General features: G+C 40.0%; 1 protein-coding gene and 3 non-coding genes across 4 annotated transcripts; 3 read left to right on the forward strand and 1 right to left on the reverse strand.

Moving 5' to 3' along the window:
• Window positions 1–2,188: 2,188 nt before the first annotated feature.
• LOC113018517 (5S ribosomal RNA) lies at window positions 2,189–2,307 on the reverse strand. The gene has a single exon (XR_003271807.1). It is a non-coding gene; the product is annotated as a 5S ribosomal RNA (ribosomal RNA).
• A 356-nt stretch (window positions 2,308–2,663) lies between these two features.
• LOC113018519 (5S ribosomal RNA) lies at window positions 2,664–2,782 on the forward strand. Its single transcript, XR_003271808.1, has one exon. It is a non-coding gene; the product is annotated as a 5S ribosomal RNA (ribosomal RNA).
• Window positions 2,783–6,846: 4,064 nt separating this feature from the next.
• trnal-uaa (transfer RNA leucine (anticodon UAA)) lies at window positions 6,847–6,929 on the forward strand. The gene has a single exon. It is a non-coding gene; the product is annotated as a tRNA-Leu (tRNA).
• Window positions 6,930–15,373: 8,444 nt separating this feature from the next.
• Window positions 15,374–16,078, forward strand: LOC113018516 (histone H1-like). Its single transcript, XM_026161590.1, has one exon. It carries the CDS (start codon window positions 15,484–15,486, stop codon window positions 15,958–15,960), a length of 477 nt encoding a protein of 158 aa, XP_026017375.1. The 5' UTR covers window positions 15,374–15,483; the 3' UTR covers window positions 15,961–16,078.
• Window positions 16,079–16,372: the final 294 nt, after the last annotated feature.

Consider the following 16,372-nt stretch of genomic DNA (forward strand, 5'->3'; position numbering starts at 1 on the left):
GAGAGATTTTCCCCTGGCCTCTCAGGAGAACCCCTGACTGACATGAATAGTACAGGGGGACAAAACATTGTGTTTCTCTCAGCAGACAATCACGTTTGGTGGCGCAGAATTCTAGGGGGAGCTAGAAATTCTTGTGGAAAAAAAGCCCAAAACAATAACATCAACAAAAAAAAGCAATGAATGTGGTCTTAAACTTGGGCACAATTTGGCTTGAAATCCATCAACTAATCTCTCAATATTCAAAGCGGAACAGCAGACAACTTACCATCACATCAGTCCTTCAATCAGACCTACAACAAACGTCTTCCTTCTCTCACCCCAACCGGTCGCAGCAGATGGCCGCCCCGACCTGAGCCTGGTTCTGCCGGAGGTTTCTTCCTGTAAAAAGGGAGTTTTTCCTTCCCACTGTCGCCAAAGTGCTTGCTCATAGGGGGTCATATGATTGTTGGGTTCTCTGTATGTACTATTGTAGGGTCTACCTTACAATAATACATACAGCCTTGAAGTGACTGGTGATGTGATTTGCTGCTGAATGAATTCGGAACTAATTGGAAATCTGGATATTAATTAAATAAACCTGCTTTGAGCATCAATTAATTGTTGTTTGAAATTCTTTATAAATATATAAATATAGTGCCACTCTTCTACTGTTTAAATTGCAACTGTTTAAAACTGACTAATTTATTCATACACTTGAGCATAAACACACGCACAGTAAATGGCCTGTATTTGTACAGCGCTTTACTTAGTCCCCAAGGACCCCAAAGAGCTTTACACTACATTCAGTCATTCACACATTCACACACACATTCACACACTGGTAATGGCAGCTACATTGTAGCCACAGCTGCCCTGGGGCGCACTGACAGAACATTGCAGAACCTTCAGCACCTCGTATGAAAAATATTTGACTGTGTATATGCTTTTAGCGCTGTTTGGATTTGAGAAAATCTAAAATAAATTGAAATTTGTCTTTAGAAGTTGTTTTATAAATTTCAGTGCTATATTATGCATACAATAGGACATCTATTTAGATTTACATCTTCCACAGAAAAAACTGCACATTACTGAAACTTAGTATATTGGACTTTGTTGTTGTCCTACACAGGTTCAATTTCGAGTGGTAGATGGCTCAGTGCTCAGTCAACCAAGATTTTATGATAGTGGGCACAATGAGGTAGATAAGCTGCTTGTAAACAGTACTTTTATGCTCTCTTTTTCCATTTGGATAAGAAAGAAAGAACCAGGAAACAAAGGCAAACAAATAATCTCTGCCTTTATCCCAGATTCACATTATAGGAACAGCTGCTCAATGACCACTGTAGTCTTTGCTTACTGCACTTTTATCTACATCTATGCAAAGTGATCCACTACACCTACTTTTACAGTTAAATCCTTTTATGAGCACTCATGCCATTTTAATCTGAGTTTCTACTCAAATACAATCAGTAAAGAAAAACACAGTCTGTGACGTTTGTTTTGAAGGAAAAGGTATTCCCTGCAAATGTTTATCTGTGTGAGACTATTCAGAAAACAGTAATTTTCAGCTACTGTATAGCTCTGTGTAAATAATCATTCTGTACATTCGATAATCTTTAATCCTACAACTGTTTACAACTTGCATAGTTCCCATTTCTGTATAGCTGTATATCCCAGATTCTGTAAAGTTATTTATTTCATATTCTGTATAGTTTTTCATATTTATATCCTGTACATAGCTTGTACTCACTACAGCCTGTACATACTTATAGTTATAGAATATTCACAACATACTTCATACCGTGTACATTATAACATACCATAATAGACCCATTTCTGTAATATACTCACATATCTATATTATTGCTAATATATATTGTAATATATCTATATCACTAAAGAACTTCTGGATGGATGCAAACTGCATTTCGTTGCCCTGTACCTGTGCATGTGCAATGACAATAAAGTTGAATTCTATTCTATTCTATTCTATTCTATTTTGTTTTATAGGTGAGACACTTGGCCTCTTTTTTCCTTGTTCTACGTTTGTCTTTTGTCCGATTACTCTGGAACACAAGATGGAAAACTGATATTCTCATGTTAAAAATATAGAAAAAGGATTTTATCACCCATAAATGTTAACTTCTCATGCCTCTTAGCACAAGCAGGAGCAGAAGCGCCCTCTGCAGTTTGTGTGTGGGAGTGCAAAAGCTTACAGCACCTGGTATTCCCAGGCGGTCTCCCATCCAAGTACTGACCAGGCCCGACCCTGCTTAGCTTCCGAGATCAGACGAGATCGGGCGTGTTCAGGGTGGTATGGCCGTAAGCGAAAGCAAAGCTGTGAAAAAGACCTTTTATTGGTGGCAAATGTCTCACAGTTTGATCTATATTATTGTGCTAAACTTCATATGTTACAGCGACAACATGCAAACCTTCGTTATTAACTGCAGCTTCAAATTGAGCTGCAAAAATGCTTTTCCCGCAGTAACATCACGATAAGAAGACATGTTCGTTGATTACAGCACAGTGTTAAAGTGACAGAGAGCACACGGTGTGTTGGGTCGATTTGGAAGTCCAACATTTTTGTCGTTTGGACATTTTAACTTAAATATAGAAAACAAAAACGTAAGCGTGTATGTGTCATTACAGCATGTATAAAAACGCCGTTTCTGAGCTGACCTTTCGCTTACGGCCACACCACCCTGAACGCGCCCGATCTCGTCTGATCTCGGAAGCTAAGCAGGGTCGGGCCTGGTCAGTACGTGGCTGGGAGACCGCCTGGGAATACCAGGTGCTGTAAGCTTTTGCACTTACACAAACAAACTGCAGAGGGCGCTACTGTTTAGTAAGAAACTTCATGACCTCTCTTCTAATTTTTTGCTTGTGTACCGTTAAAAAATTAAAACAACAATCATCTCTGCAGCTTATTGGAGACACCTTTGTGATTCTGTTGTAGAGCAGAGCAGAGGCAGACATTTGATACACCCGGGGCTTAGCCCTAAAGGGTAGTATGCATCTGGGACTTGGGGGGTGGGGGGGAAGAAATGACTGAAAGATTAATTGGCTCTGTTTTGAGTTCATATTCATATAGGGAAAAATATATCACATGTGCAGGACACCTTAAAGTAGTTTTTTAATTAAGCAGCAAGGCAGAACAAAGTCGGGGCTGTATCAAGACACGAGGACTAAACCCCAATTCAACCAGACCCAGAACTGATCCGGAATTAAAACAGGACTACAACAGTTCAGAAGCAGGACTACTTAGGATTTAACCAAGACAGAACCAGAATCAGAGCTAGATGATAGTAGCACTAAAAATCATCATAGACCTGCACTACACTTGTTTTTTAATTCTACCAAAGTCCACTATTTAGATTGAGAAAAGTTTAGATAATTATTTAACCTTGTTGTGCAAACAAGCCTGCAAAACTTAATAAATATAGAATTTGAAAAATAACAAACCTAACAAGAAACACTAGGTACGAGATACATGAGGACCTATGATACGCTGATACTTTTGGTAAACAACCATTTGACTAACATGTGTGTCTCACCTGCTCTTGTTCATCTCTGTTCTGTCCTCTCTCTCTCCCTCTTTGTGCTGACAATCAAACCAAACACCAACATCATCAAATATACAGTTGAAACCAGATATTTACACATTCTTCAGATAAAAACAAAAACACTTTTTTAATTGTAACATCAAATCAGACTAAATGTTTATTTTTTATGTTGATAAATATAAAAAACATATTTGTTAACTTTAAGAGTAAAGAGAGAAACTGTCTGTATTTCTTAATTGTAAATGGCACCAAATTGTATTCAAACTGAGCCACACTTATGGAGCTCCACAGTTCTTTTCCAGGTGTTTTGGTTGACATCTCTTGATTTTCCCATGTCACAGAAACAGGCTCTGTGTTTTGCCTTATATGCATCCACAGGTGTGCCACCAACCTATCAGAAGCTTCTTCAGCTCAGAATGGAATCGTCTGGAGTTTTCTTATTAATTAACAATAAACTTAGTGTATATGTGCTCCTAAATTTGGTGAAAGTGATAAAAAAGAGACAGCTCTCTCTCTTTAACTAATTCAAAATATATTTCAATATTTATTTATGCAAAACAAAACAAGTTTACTCTAAATTGATGTTGTACAGTAAAAAAATGTTCTTGTGTTTTCCATAAAGTGTATGTAAATATCTGGTTTCAACTGTGAATGTACTGCTGTGTATTGAAATTCCTTTTGTTTTGCATAGAAATATACTGAACAACATCCAAAGCATAATATATAAAATAACATCTACCAGAGTTTTTCTTTGAAAGAAGCTCCTTATGTCCATTCTTGTATATCAGTGCATAACTGAAACTGATTTATTTAGCCGTGGAGGGAAACAACTGAAAATATGAAATAAACACACATGTAAGCTGAGACTCTCTAAAGAAACAGCATTGTTGTTGTTCGGCTTTTCATTTCACCTTTTGTTGATTCACTTGAAGAGCAAGTAACGTAATATGGGTCAAGTGATCAGTTTGATATCAATCTTTTGTGATGCACCGTCATATTTACATTATTTGTACAGTACGAATGATTTGCTTTGGAACCTGGTCAAACTTCAGTTCTCTGTCTGCCTCGCTGCGCTTCTCCAACAGCGCACTCGCAGGCAGCAGCTGCCCCGCCCCCTCGCTCAGTGCCTGAGCTGGGATCATACCAATATTAAGGGGAAAAGTTCACAGCAAATGTCTTTAGTGGCAGGAAGGATCGATTCTTCACCAATAGTGAATGACTTTTTAGCCTTAGCAATACGGTTAGCCACCAAGTATGATGCTCTCAGTGCACTTGTATTTGTTGTTGTGGAGGCCCTCAGTAATGGCTTCTGTCCCTGTTGTTCCTGCTTTTTTCTTTTAAACTAGTCCAAAGGCTTGTTTTTTAATGTCTCCAAGTGACGAAGCAGTTTTGAAGGCTTCATTGCCTCATTGGAGAGCTGGTCTCCACATATATTATGCAGAGCGGGCTTGGTGCATGGGAATCACTTGTTGCAATATATCCACTTGTTGTCTGTTAAATGCAGCTTTCTTTTTCTTAGTAGTTGTCATAGACTCTTCTTCTGTCTCCTCACTGGGCCTTTTTTCCTTTGCAAAGAAACCCTCCAAAGACATCTGTTTTTTACTAATTTTGCTAGTTTGTGGGTTTAATATTAACTAATGTATCTTGACATGCGTCAAGAGTCAGTCATAGACTGAAGTAACTGAGAGAATTCAGTCTTTTTCCAAATAAAACACTGTTCAGAGTCGGATAATAAATAAAACGGAAATAATGTAAGTTATTTATTTTTTCTGTGCGGTACGAGCTTCAACTCTCTTGACCCGGTACCAAACGACTCAAGGCCTGGTACCGGTCCGTGGCCCGGGGGTTGGGGACCGCTGCTATAGACTACAGTGTACGCTCTACACCTACTTACTGGTTTTTGTTGCACCAGTCTGCATCTCCCAATTACTTTGTGTGTTTCGCTTACAGCTCCGCACCACCCAGGCGGCAAAAAATGTGCATGTTCTTTGTGATCTCGTAACCAATGCCCTCTGCCGTCAAAGTCGAGAATTAGTTAATGGGCATCATGTGACTAGTGGAAGCCAGATCCTTTTATTTAGCAAAATTGGGGTTATTAGTTAAATGTTATTGTTGAGGGGCACAGACAGCACATGTACACAGATTAAAAAATAGTAATGCCTCAAGAACAGGGCTCTTGGGACGTCCAAGAGGAAAGGGGCAAATGCTCAAGCCCCCTCCGTTATGGCAAAAACGTTTAGACGTTTAGAAAAGTCTTAGAAATGAATCGCATGCCAAAATGAAAACAAAAAAATTGGATGACATTAAAAACAAAAGAAACAAGAGACAGGGCGCTGAATAAGAACTTGTCAGCTTGTGAGTCTTGTAACTGGTGATGCTCCAAATGTTAAAAAATAAATATATAAAAACCAACAAACACCAAAAAGTGACTTTTATTATATGCTTATTCTGTGATCAGATAAAAAATATTTTATTAGAAGCAAGCTGGATCTAAGAGATTATTTCTACACAGCATCCTACAGTCAGTACAATTAATATGTCGGTATTGGTGGGATGAATATAAAATTCCCTCATCAGAAGGAAATAATAGTTTTATGTTATTTCATGTAACGTGTGAAGAAATAGAGGTTGATCACATGTTAAAAAATGTATATACTTATTGCTAAGACAGACTCAAATAAAAACTTATAATGAAGAAGACGTTTCCAGCGACGTTTAGTTAGAGCTGATGCTAAATGTTGCTCTTTTGTTTTCTCAGAAATGTATATTTGTGGGTACAGAAGTAGATTGCATGGGGATTTTTCCTATAGTTGCATTATTGGATTCAAAGGTCATTTCATCACCATAATAGTGCACAGGTAACTTTCCTTCACATTTGACCACAACTATTCTGGGTCAAGTGATCAGTTTGATATCAATCTTTTGTGATGCACCGTCATATTTGTACAGTACGAATGATTTGCTTTGGAACCTGGTCAAACTTCAGTTCTCTGCCTGCCTCCCTGCGTTTCTCCAACAGCGCACTCGTAGGCAGCAGCTCCCCCCGCCCCCTCGCTCAGTGCCTGAGCTCGGATCATACCAATATTAAGGGGGATTTACTCACAGTCGTAAATTCCCACAGTGTACACTATGTGCTTCGAATATTGTGAGTGTTTTTTGTGTTATACAGTTGTCAGCCAGGCATCTAACTATGAAAAAATTACAGTCCAAAAGACCCCGGGCTTCTGAAAAACAACCCGGGCTTAAGCCCAGTAAGAGTAATGATGTTGGACTATATGTCTGTTACGCAACTCAGCTCAGTCGGACCAGGATGGCCGAGTGGTGAAGGTGTTGGACTTAAAATCCAATGGACATTTGTCCATGTGGGTTCAAACCCCACTCCTGGTAGAGAAATCAACCTACTAAACTGACATCTTACAAGGTGTCAAAGGTCGGGGTGACGAGATGGGTTTTCACTGTCAGCGATAGTGCACACAACATAGCCTCATGCATATTCACCTGATAAAGGTATCGCACATAATCAAGTAGTATTTCCTTATTGTCCACATCTGTACTCATCAACCTGCAAAACGTACCACGGCCATGTATTAATTCTCTCCAACAACTGTGTCTCAATATCCTCTGCTATTTCCTCGATGCAACGAGTGACGGTGCCAACAGAGGCACCTGTGCTATCGTTTCAGCCGCCATCTCTCCGAAAAGTTCACAGCAAATGTCTTTAGTGGCAGGGAGGATCGATTCTTCACCAATAGTGAATGACTTTTTAGCCTTAGCAATATGGTTAGCCACCAAGTATGATGCTCTCAGTGCACTTGTATTTGTTGTTGTGGAGGCCCTCAGTAATGGCTTCTGTCCCTGTTGTTCCCGCTTTTTTTCTTTTAGACTAGTCCAAAGGCTTGTTTTTTAATGTCGGGTGCTTGGTCTCCAAGTGACAAAGCAGTTTTGAAGGCTTCATTGCCTCATTGGAGAGCTGGTCTCCGCATATATTATGCAGAGCGGGCTTGGTGCATGGGAATCACTTGTCGCAATATATCCATATTTCAAGTAGGTCTTTTGGTATTGTCTGTTAAATGCAGCTTTCTTTTTCTTAGTAGTTGTCATTTTGTGATCTCGTAACCAATGCCCACTGCCATCAAAGTCGAGAATTAGTTAATGGGCATCATGTGACTAGTGGAAGCCAGATCCTTTTATTTAGCAAAATTGGGGTTAATAGTTAAATGTTATTGTTGAGGGGCACAGACAGCACATGTACACAGATTAAAAAATAGTAATGCCTCAAGAACAGGGCTCTTGGGACGTCCAAGAGGAAAGGGGCAAATGCTCAAGCCCCCTCCGTTATGGCAACGACGTTTAGACGTTTAGAAAAGTCTTAGAAATGAATCGCATGCCAAAATGAAAACAAAAAAATTGGATGACATTAAAAACAAAAGAAACAAGAGACAGGGCGCTGAATAAGAACTTGTCAGCTTGTGAGTCTTGTAACTGGTGATGCTCCAAATGTTAAAAAATAAATATATAAAAACCAACAAACACCAAAAAGTGACTTTTATTATATGCTTATTCTGTGATCAGATAAAAAAAAATTTATTAGAAGCAAGCTGGATCTAAGAGATTATTTCTACACAGCATCCTACAGTCAGTACAATTAATATGTCGGTATTGGTGGGATGAATATAAAATTCCCTCATCAGAAGGAAATAATAGTTTTATGTTATTTCATGTAACATGTGAAGAAATAGAGGTTGATCACATGTTAAAAAATGTATATACTTATTGCTAAGACAGACTCAAATAAAAACGTATAATGAAGAAGACGTTTCCAGCGACGTTTAGTTAGAGCTGATGATAAATGTTGCTCTTTTGTTATCTCAGAAATGTAAATTTGTGGGTACAGAAGTAGAGCGCATGGGGATTTTTCCTATAGTTGCATTATTGGATTCAAAGGTCATTTCATCACCATAATAGTGCACAGGTAACTTTCCTTCACATTTGACCACAACTATTCTGTTAGTGAGAAGTGTGCCTTTATACTGACATTTGGGTTTCCTGGCTCCATTGTTCTTTAGGTCACATCTAACAATGCGAAACTTTGCTACACTCTTTGTCGTGCCATTCGTCTGATCATATCTTCCTTGACCGTTACAAATGGCTTTGACCTGTTTGTAATCACTGAGGATGAATGTGTTAACATCCTTACATTTGTTTCGATCAGCATATATTTTCTTTTTTTTCATTTCTGTATCACATTTTTCACGCTCATCTTGGCATCTACATGCTGTCGTCTAAACTTTTCATAATTTGTTTCATTCAGTCGCTTCTCAATTCGGTTGGGTTGAAGATTGGCTGGTTTTGAGAGTCCAGTAACAAAGGGCAGCACAAGCAGCAAACAGGTAAACATGATCCTCATTGTTTCCTGGAGAGAGAAAAACAGGAACATTTTCCAGATCAAGAATTTAATGCAACAAAAGCGTCATCACTGTAGTGGCAGAAGTAAGTATTTGATCCCCTGCTGAATTTGTAAATTTGTTCCCTTATGAAGAAATGAACAGTCTCTATTTTTTGTGGATGTTTTATTTTACTGGAGAGAGACAAGAACACCAACAGAAAAAAAACACAATACATGATTTCTTTTCACTGATTTGCATATAATTGAGTGAAGTAAGTTTTTGATCCTCGACAACCCAACAAGAGTTCTGTGGCATGAACTGAGCCCACTTTGTTTGGAGGAAGAGAAATGCTGAGTGTAACCCACAGAATATCATCCCCACTGTCAAGCACAGAAGTGGAAACATTATACTGTGGGGCTGTTTTTCTGCCAAGGATACAAGACGACTTCACCACACTGGCGGCCAGTAGATGGAGCCATGTACTGCAAAATCTTGGACAAGAACCACTTTCTCTCAGGCAAAAGACTGAAGATGTGTCATCGATGGGTCTTCCAGCATGACAATGGCCTAAAACATACCACTGATGCAACAAAGGTGTGGCTAAAGAAGAAGCACAAGGACATGGAGTGGAGCTAAGGCAGTCTCCAAACCTCAGTCCTGAAGAAAATCTGTGGAGGGAGCTGAAGCTTAAAGTTACCAAACAGCAGCAAAGAAATCTAAAGAATTTAGAGAGTTTGTGGAAGGAGGAGTGGAAAAAAATCCCTCCTGAGATGTGAGCAAACCCAGTGACCAACTACAAGAAACATATTACCGCAGTGCTGGGCAATAAAGGTTTCTCCACCAAGTACTGTTGTGTTTGAGATCAAATACTTACTTCACTCAGTGACATATAAATCAATTCATTTATTTTAGCAAATACATTTTTTATTCAATTTTGGTTGATATTCTGTCTCATTACATCAAAATGAAAATACTTTTAAAAAAAATTAGAGACTGATTATTTAATATAAGTGAACAAACTTACAAACTCAGCAGAGGATCAAATGATTATTTCCCCCCAGATAATAGCTTCTTTTTATGACCATCTTTTCTCTTTTTTGTCTTTTTGAAAAGCTGCTGGCCAACAAAGTTTTATTCATTTATTCAAAATAAAAAATAAAAATAATAATAATAAAAAAGTTTTATTCATAGATGTTTTTTGCATTAGATAAATTTGCAAACTGAACTCCACGCTTCCAGAACCTCTCAGTTTGTTCTTGTTTCTTTATTGACTTATATAGAAACCCACATAAGTTTGTTTAACTTATGTAACAAATGAATAAAGCAACTAAATTTAAGTAAAAGGATAATTTTAGTATTTCTGATCCATTCTTTACAGAATTTTTTCAAATCATTTTCAAACATTCAGATTTGTCTTTTATTTTCTTTTTAAACCTCATAAACGGTGAACTAAAAACCCTGGAATATGGTTTGAAACGTTGATATTTTAGTCTGAAAAGGAGCATGTTTCGCTTTCTGGAAGCGTTTATGTTGAAACTGGAGCACTAATCAGTACTTCTCCACACCTGTGGTGCACGCGCTGCGCAGACCCCGTCGGGTATGCGCTGCAGAGCATGCGCGCCAGAGGAGGGGGCTGACTTACTTGAGCAGGAAGCGCGGACTGAGAGACAAGTCGAAAAGAAAAGACGGAAGATCGCTGATGAGGAAAAGCAGAAAGAAATAATTTAACTGAGCTTGAAATGAAACAAGAGCTAGCGAATCTCTGCTGGACAGGTAATTACCGCTGTTTGGTTTAATATTCTATTTTAAACAGTGTAACTATGAACTAAGACGAATACGGATCATATATTTTCATACAGTTATGTTCCAGGTTGATGTTTGCGTGTCTTCACTGTAAAGACCGCAGGTTATTGGAGAGTGCCTGAAAGGAATATATGCGCCAAGGATCATTTAAAAAATAATAATTAAAGTAAATGAAACTAACTAAAAACATGTGTCATTACTTTCTTATTCCTTTTAATGATGACTTTTAAAATCATTAAATGATAAAATAAAATAAAAATAAAAAATCAATATCAATATCAATATAACAGCTTCCAAAAATTCAATATCAAAACCAGTCTAATTTTTACTTTAGTAAATATTTTGAAACTTTTCAGAGAGCCACGGAGGACATGTTGAACAATAATATTGTGTAATTTTTAAAAGTATTACTTGATTTTTTTAAAACAGGAAATTGTAATCATTTACATACATTTGGTAGCATGTAGACATTATGAAGGGGCTGCTTTACCTAATAATTTTTTACATTCACAAGATTAAACTTGACTTTTTTCACGAAGACACAAATAATATTGTGGAGTTTGCTGGTAAGACCTTATAATCTTAGAAATATTTGAATATGCGATCATGGCTCAAGAGTTGGGGGTTCGTCTTGTAATCGGAAGGTTGCCGGTTCGAGCCCCGGCTCGGACAGTCTCGGTCGTTGTGTCCTTGGGCAAGACACTTCACCTAGGTTGATCTGATATCCTCATGTTGGTGTTGTTCCCAGATCATCATACTAAATGTTGTTCCAGGATCAACATTGCAAGTGACCAATCAGAATGTTGTGACGTCATACCTTTGCGACTTCGGGAAAAACCGGCGTAAAACAAAAAACTGTACTTAAGCTGCGTGAAACCGCCTCTGTCCACCGATCAACGGACCCTGACCCTAATCGTAACCCTTTAATAAACAGTAAGCAGAATTGATATTGTCCTTGCAACATTGGAATTTCATAAATGCACGAATGGCTTGGCGCGCAAAAGAATAACATCACAACAATGTGATTGGTCACTTGCAATGTTGAACCTGGAACAACATTTTCATGATGGTCTGGGAACAACACCAACACGAGGATATCAGATCATCCCTTCACCTACTGGTGTTGGCCAGAAGGGCCAATGGTCCCTAGGGCTAGTAAAAGCGCCGTACAGGCCATTTACCATATGACAGAAGTTTTTATGTAAAGTAGTGGAAATTAACAACAAGTCATTTAAATAAATTTGATGATTTGTTAACTCTCAGTTGAAGAGTTCATGAGGTGTATCTAAAGACAACTTCTCTACTTGCATCCACACATTGAACCTTACAGAGGGAAACGGTCATTGCACTCAGTCATGACAACATTCTTGTTAAATGTAATTATTATATTAGAAAGTTATGAAACTTTTAAGCAAACTTTTCCAACTGAGGACACTTACCGTACTTTTTGCTTTACTGATCAGTGGTTGGTTGATTAACCTGCAGGAGTTCAGGCACGAGTCAGTCGTCTGGAACAGCGGATGGTGAAGATGTCTTCAGTAAATGAAATGCTCTAAAGGGGGAATTAAAATTGAACATTATTTGAACATAAATAAAAAAAGATAGGCCTCTGCCTGTGCATGCACATTTCTTATGCACGATATTCATGGTCACAGAACCCAGATGATGCATGTTTTAAAGCCCATATCTGGTTAGTGAATGTGAGTATAAGTGTGGCAGGAGATCGAGTTATTCAAAATAAACATGCTGGTTCAGAACATGCTGCAAACATGTGTTAGATTTGTATTGTTGATTGTCATTTACGCTTAGAAATATTTACTTATATATGCTTAGAGTTTTGTAATTAGTTGTAGATTGGTAGAGGTTTTGATCCTTGATAGTCTGCAAACTTTGTGTGTATTAGACAGCACTTTGGGAGCATGAGAGGTCATACCGTGTCTTATTATTTTATGGTAGGATTAACGTAGTTGCGTCTGTTCTAGTCTAAGTGCTCTTTGTTTAGATGAACTGCAGGACTTCCTCACCGTGTTATCTAGGATGAACCATCTAGGGTGAGGGGGAGGCTACCCTCTTCCTGACCAAGGATGTTTGACCCTTTGATCAGCAGTCCACACACACACACACACACACACACACACACACACACACACACACACACACACACACACACACACACACACACACACACACACAGGCAAGGTACTCTTTGTGTATGTAGACGTCATATGTTAATGAACTTATGCATATTCATGTAACCTCAATAAAAGGACAGTGATACGGGAGAACGGACGAGAGCTACTGGGGTCAAGCGAAGGAACGGCGTTTGTCTGGTTCTCTCCCGTGCACGAGTAACATGAAGAAGTTTGCCTACTTGCGTCTTGCTTGCAGTGTAATTATATTGTCTTAACGTTCCAGCGAATAGGTTTATGCTACAAACCTATCATTAATTGGTCCTCCGAGCCGGAGCCCTGGAATCGCATTCACCGAGGGGAGGAGGGACACGCTGAAAGACTGACGTCAGCCAGGAAGTTCCTGTGGATTCGCTGTATGTCTTTTCTCCTCGATGAATGGCGATTGGCGGGATTCGAGGCTGATATTACACGCTAAGCAACACCGAGTAAGTTTAGAGTCCAACTCTATAACTGTACGTCTTCGCCGCTCAGTGGGGCGTTGTCCGTGGCCGCTTAGTGGGGCTAAAATTCGCCGTCTAAGTGGGGCGATGTACAAGGCCGCTCAGTGGGGTTTTTTGTACAGAAGCATTAAGTCGCAGAGTTGCGCAGTTCGAACTTTTTTTGGTTCGCCGTCTTAGTGGGGCGAAATACAGACCGCTGTGTGGGGTACTGTAGTGAGTTCTCCACCGCTCAGTGGGGTGTTGAGAAGTTCCGCGGGGTCCAGATTGTGCTGGACAGTAGGCCTATTTTGTGTTGTTGTCATTGTCGTCGTCGTTGTTGTTGTTGTTGTTGTGTGTGCGGAGCAGAACATGTGGTCTGTGACACCGACTGTTGTTGTTATCATGGGTTTCTATGCAACCAAGAGTGAGTCGGAGGGAGACAGACGTTTGTGCTGGACTTTGCTCCTGGCAGCACAAAGTATTTATGTAAAAAAGAGAGAGAGCGACGGCTCCACAGCTGCGCGGGTTCACGCGAGCGCGGTCACGCGGACCTGAGCCGTGCGGTTAATCGCAGGCTTATAAATGGAAGAGATTCAAATGTTAGAAGTTTTCAGAAAACACACCAGCCTTGGAGAGCTGTGGAGAAGGCCAGCCCACATCAGCAGCACTTAAGATATGCTCTGGTGAATGGCTTTCCCCCCACCCCTTGCTGACACAATGTTTATTCTTTAGCTTGCCCTGATCGACAGCAGCCTGTGTGCCAGACCATAGATTTAATTGAGGTGGATAGTTGTTAAAAGTAATCTACATTAAGCTTGTGGTTGCTTAAATTCAGTACAATGACATGTGAGGTGAAGTGATATAGGTAAATATTTAAACTCATGAAGTGCATAGAGGCACTTGACCTGTGTGAAAGACTGTCGTCTTATTATGAACCATTGTTGAGATGTAGAGCACACCTGTGAAAACAACTAATATGCTGAACCCTGTATGAAACATCTAAAAGTACATGATGGAGAAGCTGAGTTGAATATGAAAGTGTAAGACTTTGCCACTGTGGGCAGAGCAACTACTGTGTGATGTTGCGTTGCAGTTTTTTTTTTCTTCTGAGCTGATGAGCAGGCTGCACATTATCAGATCGAGAGCTGTCTGAGAACTACTCTAAGAGAGGGAAACAGAGCTATGATAACTGTGATAACTGGAGTGTGCAGCGTTTCCATGAGCAGTTTTCCTGCATCTTGACTTGTGTGTAGAGTGTTCATAACATCAGCATCATGTTTTTGTTTATTTGTTTGTTGGGTTGAAAAATAGTTAAATAAACTGGTGATCATATTTACGGATCACCATGGCACATATCATCAGCCATGTGATTTATTTTTGCAGATGACAAAGTGAGTGTGAATGTGTCTGACGTCACAGTGTTTTTGTGCACTGTGCAAAAGTGATTGCCTCTGATTGTGAGTGAGAGCGGTGATTTTGCAGACCACCAGCTATTGTGAAGAAAAAAAAAAAGAGTGAAAAAGAGACAAATTACTACATTGTAGACGAAGAGAAATAATCATAGGAAAAAGGTTTTGTGTTGATCAGCCGAAAAACAACTACAATGTCATTTTCTGCTTTTAAGAAAGGATTGTTCACACAAACACAGACAGAGAGAGAGAGAGAGAGATGTGTGTTGATTAAGCAGTGATGATAATAATGAAATGTCTTAGTTTGTCACTTTCAGGTGAAAAGCAGACCTGAATCAATTTTCCACATGCAGCGGTCGGAAGAAAGTTATAGTTTAACATCATTGGAAACATGCAGGCCAAGTTTCTGGCTGACTTATTTACAGTGCCATGTGTTTCTCAACCTCACAAGCGAGCTCACTCCTCCCTGAAGATAAGGAATGCAGCTCCATGATAAAGAGACAGCAGCAAGTCCTGAGCACAAAAAGTCCCAGCAAAGCAGCAGCAATGTGGATAAACAGCAGCAGCAGAAGAAAGCAAACCCATCTTCCTGTCTGATTGGATGAATTTCACGGAGGGGCGAGCAAGATGGCGGTGGCAGCATGTTGAAATGCTCAAAAAGGACTGAGTGACTCGGGCAAGCCACATGCAGCTAGCATGCTGGCTAGCGACATGAAAGAAATGGACCCTTCATGATGCGTTCAACGTGCCAGCGCTGTGGTGGGAAAGGCTCCATCATAAACACGCCCTGCGCCGAGGTTCAGGCCAAGAAGAAGAAGACGATGACTTCCAAGCCCAAGAAGGTCGGCCTCAGCGTGGGCGAGCTGATTGTGAAAGCCGTGGCCGCTTCCAAGGAGCGCAACGGCCTGTCTGTGGCCGCTCTCAAGAAGGCTCTGGCTGCCGGAGGCTACGATGTGGACAAGAACAAGGCCCGTGTCAAGACCGCCATCAAGAGCCTGGTGGCGAAGGGCACTCTGGTGCAGACCAAGGGCACCAGAACCTCCGGATCCTTCAAGATGAACAAGGCTACTGAGAGCAAAGCCAAGAAGCCCGCCGCGGCCAAAGCCAAGAAACCGGCAGCAGCTGCTAAGAAGTCGCCCAAGAAGGCAGCAGCAGCACTTCAGCTACTAGACAGGACAAAGCTGAAGGAGAACTGCCGGGACTGTTGAAGTGGGAGAGGACAAAAGAGTGAGAGGACAACAGAGTGAGAAGACTAGGTGAGAACACATAGGAATTATTTAATGTGGGAAATCAAAATTTGGGTTAGCAAACCTGGGGAAAAGAAAACTGACTGCTTAAGTTGGAAAATTGAGACGGAGTCTGAAACATATACAAAATCACACACACACAAGCAGAACATGCATTAACCCTACTAACAATTCCAAACACAAAATGACTCATGAAGACTCATAGCACATTAGTTAAGAAATGATTAAATAATAGCAGAGAAGTGTGTAGGAAAGGCAGCTTTAAGAACATGCTCTGCTGGAGATGCAGCTCCACAGACATGCATTAGACCTGCCTAATAACACAAACACACATGCAATGAAAATTAGCTTGTTATCTTTCATCAGTGTTACA

This window comes from Astatotilapia calliptera, unplaced genomic scaffold (genome assembly GCF_900246225.1).
Source record: "Astatotilapia calliptera unplaced genomic scaffold, fAstCal1.2 U_scaffold_96, whole genome shotgun sequence".
Lineage (NCBI taxonomy): Eukaryota > Metazoa > Chordata > Actinopteri > Cichliformes > Cichlidae > Astatotilapia > Astatotilapia calliptera.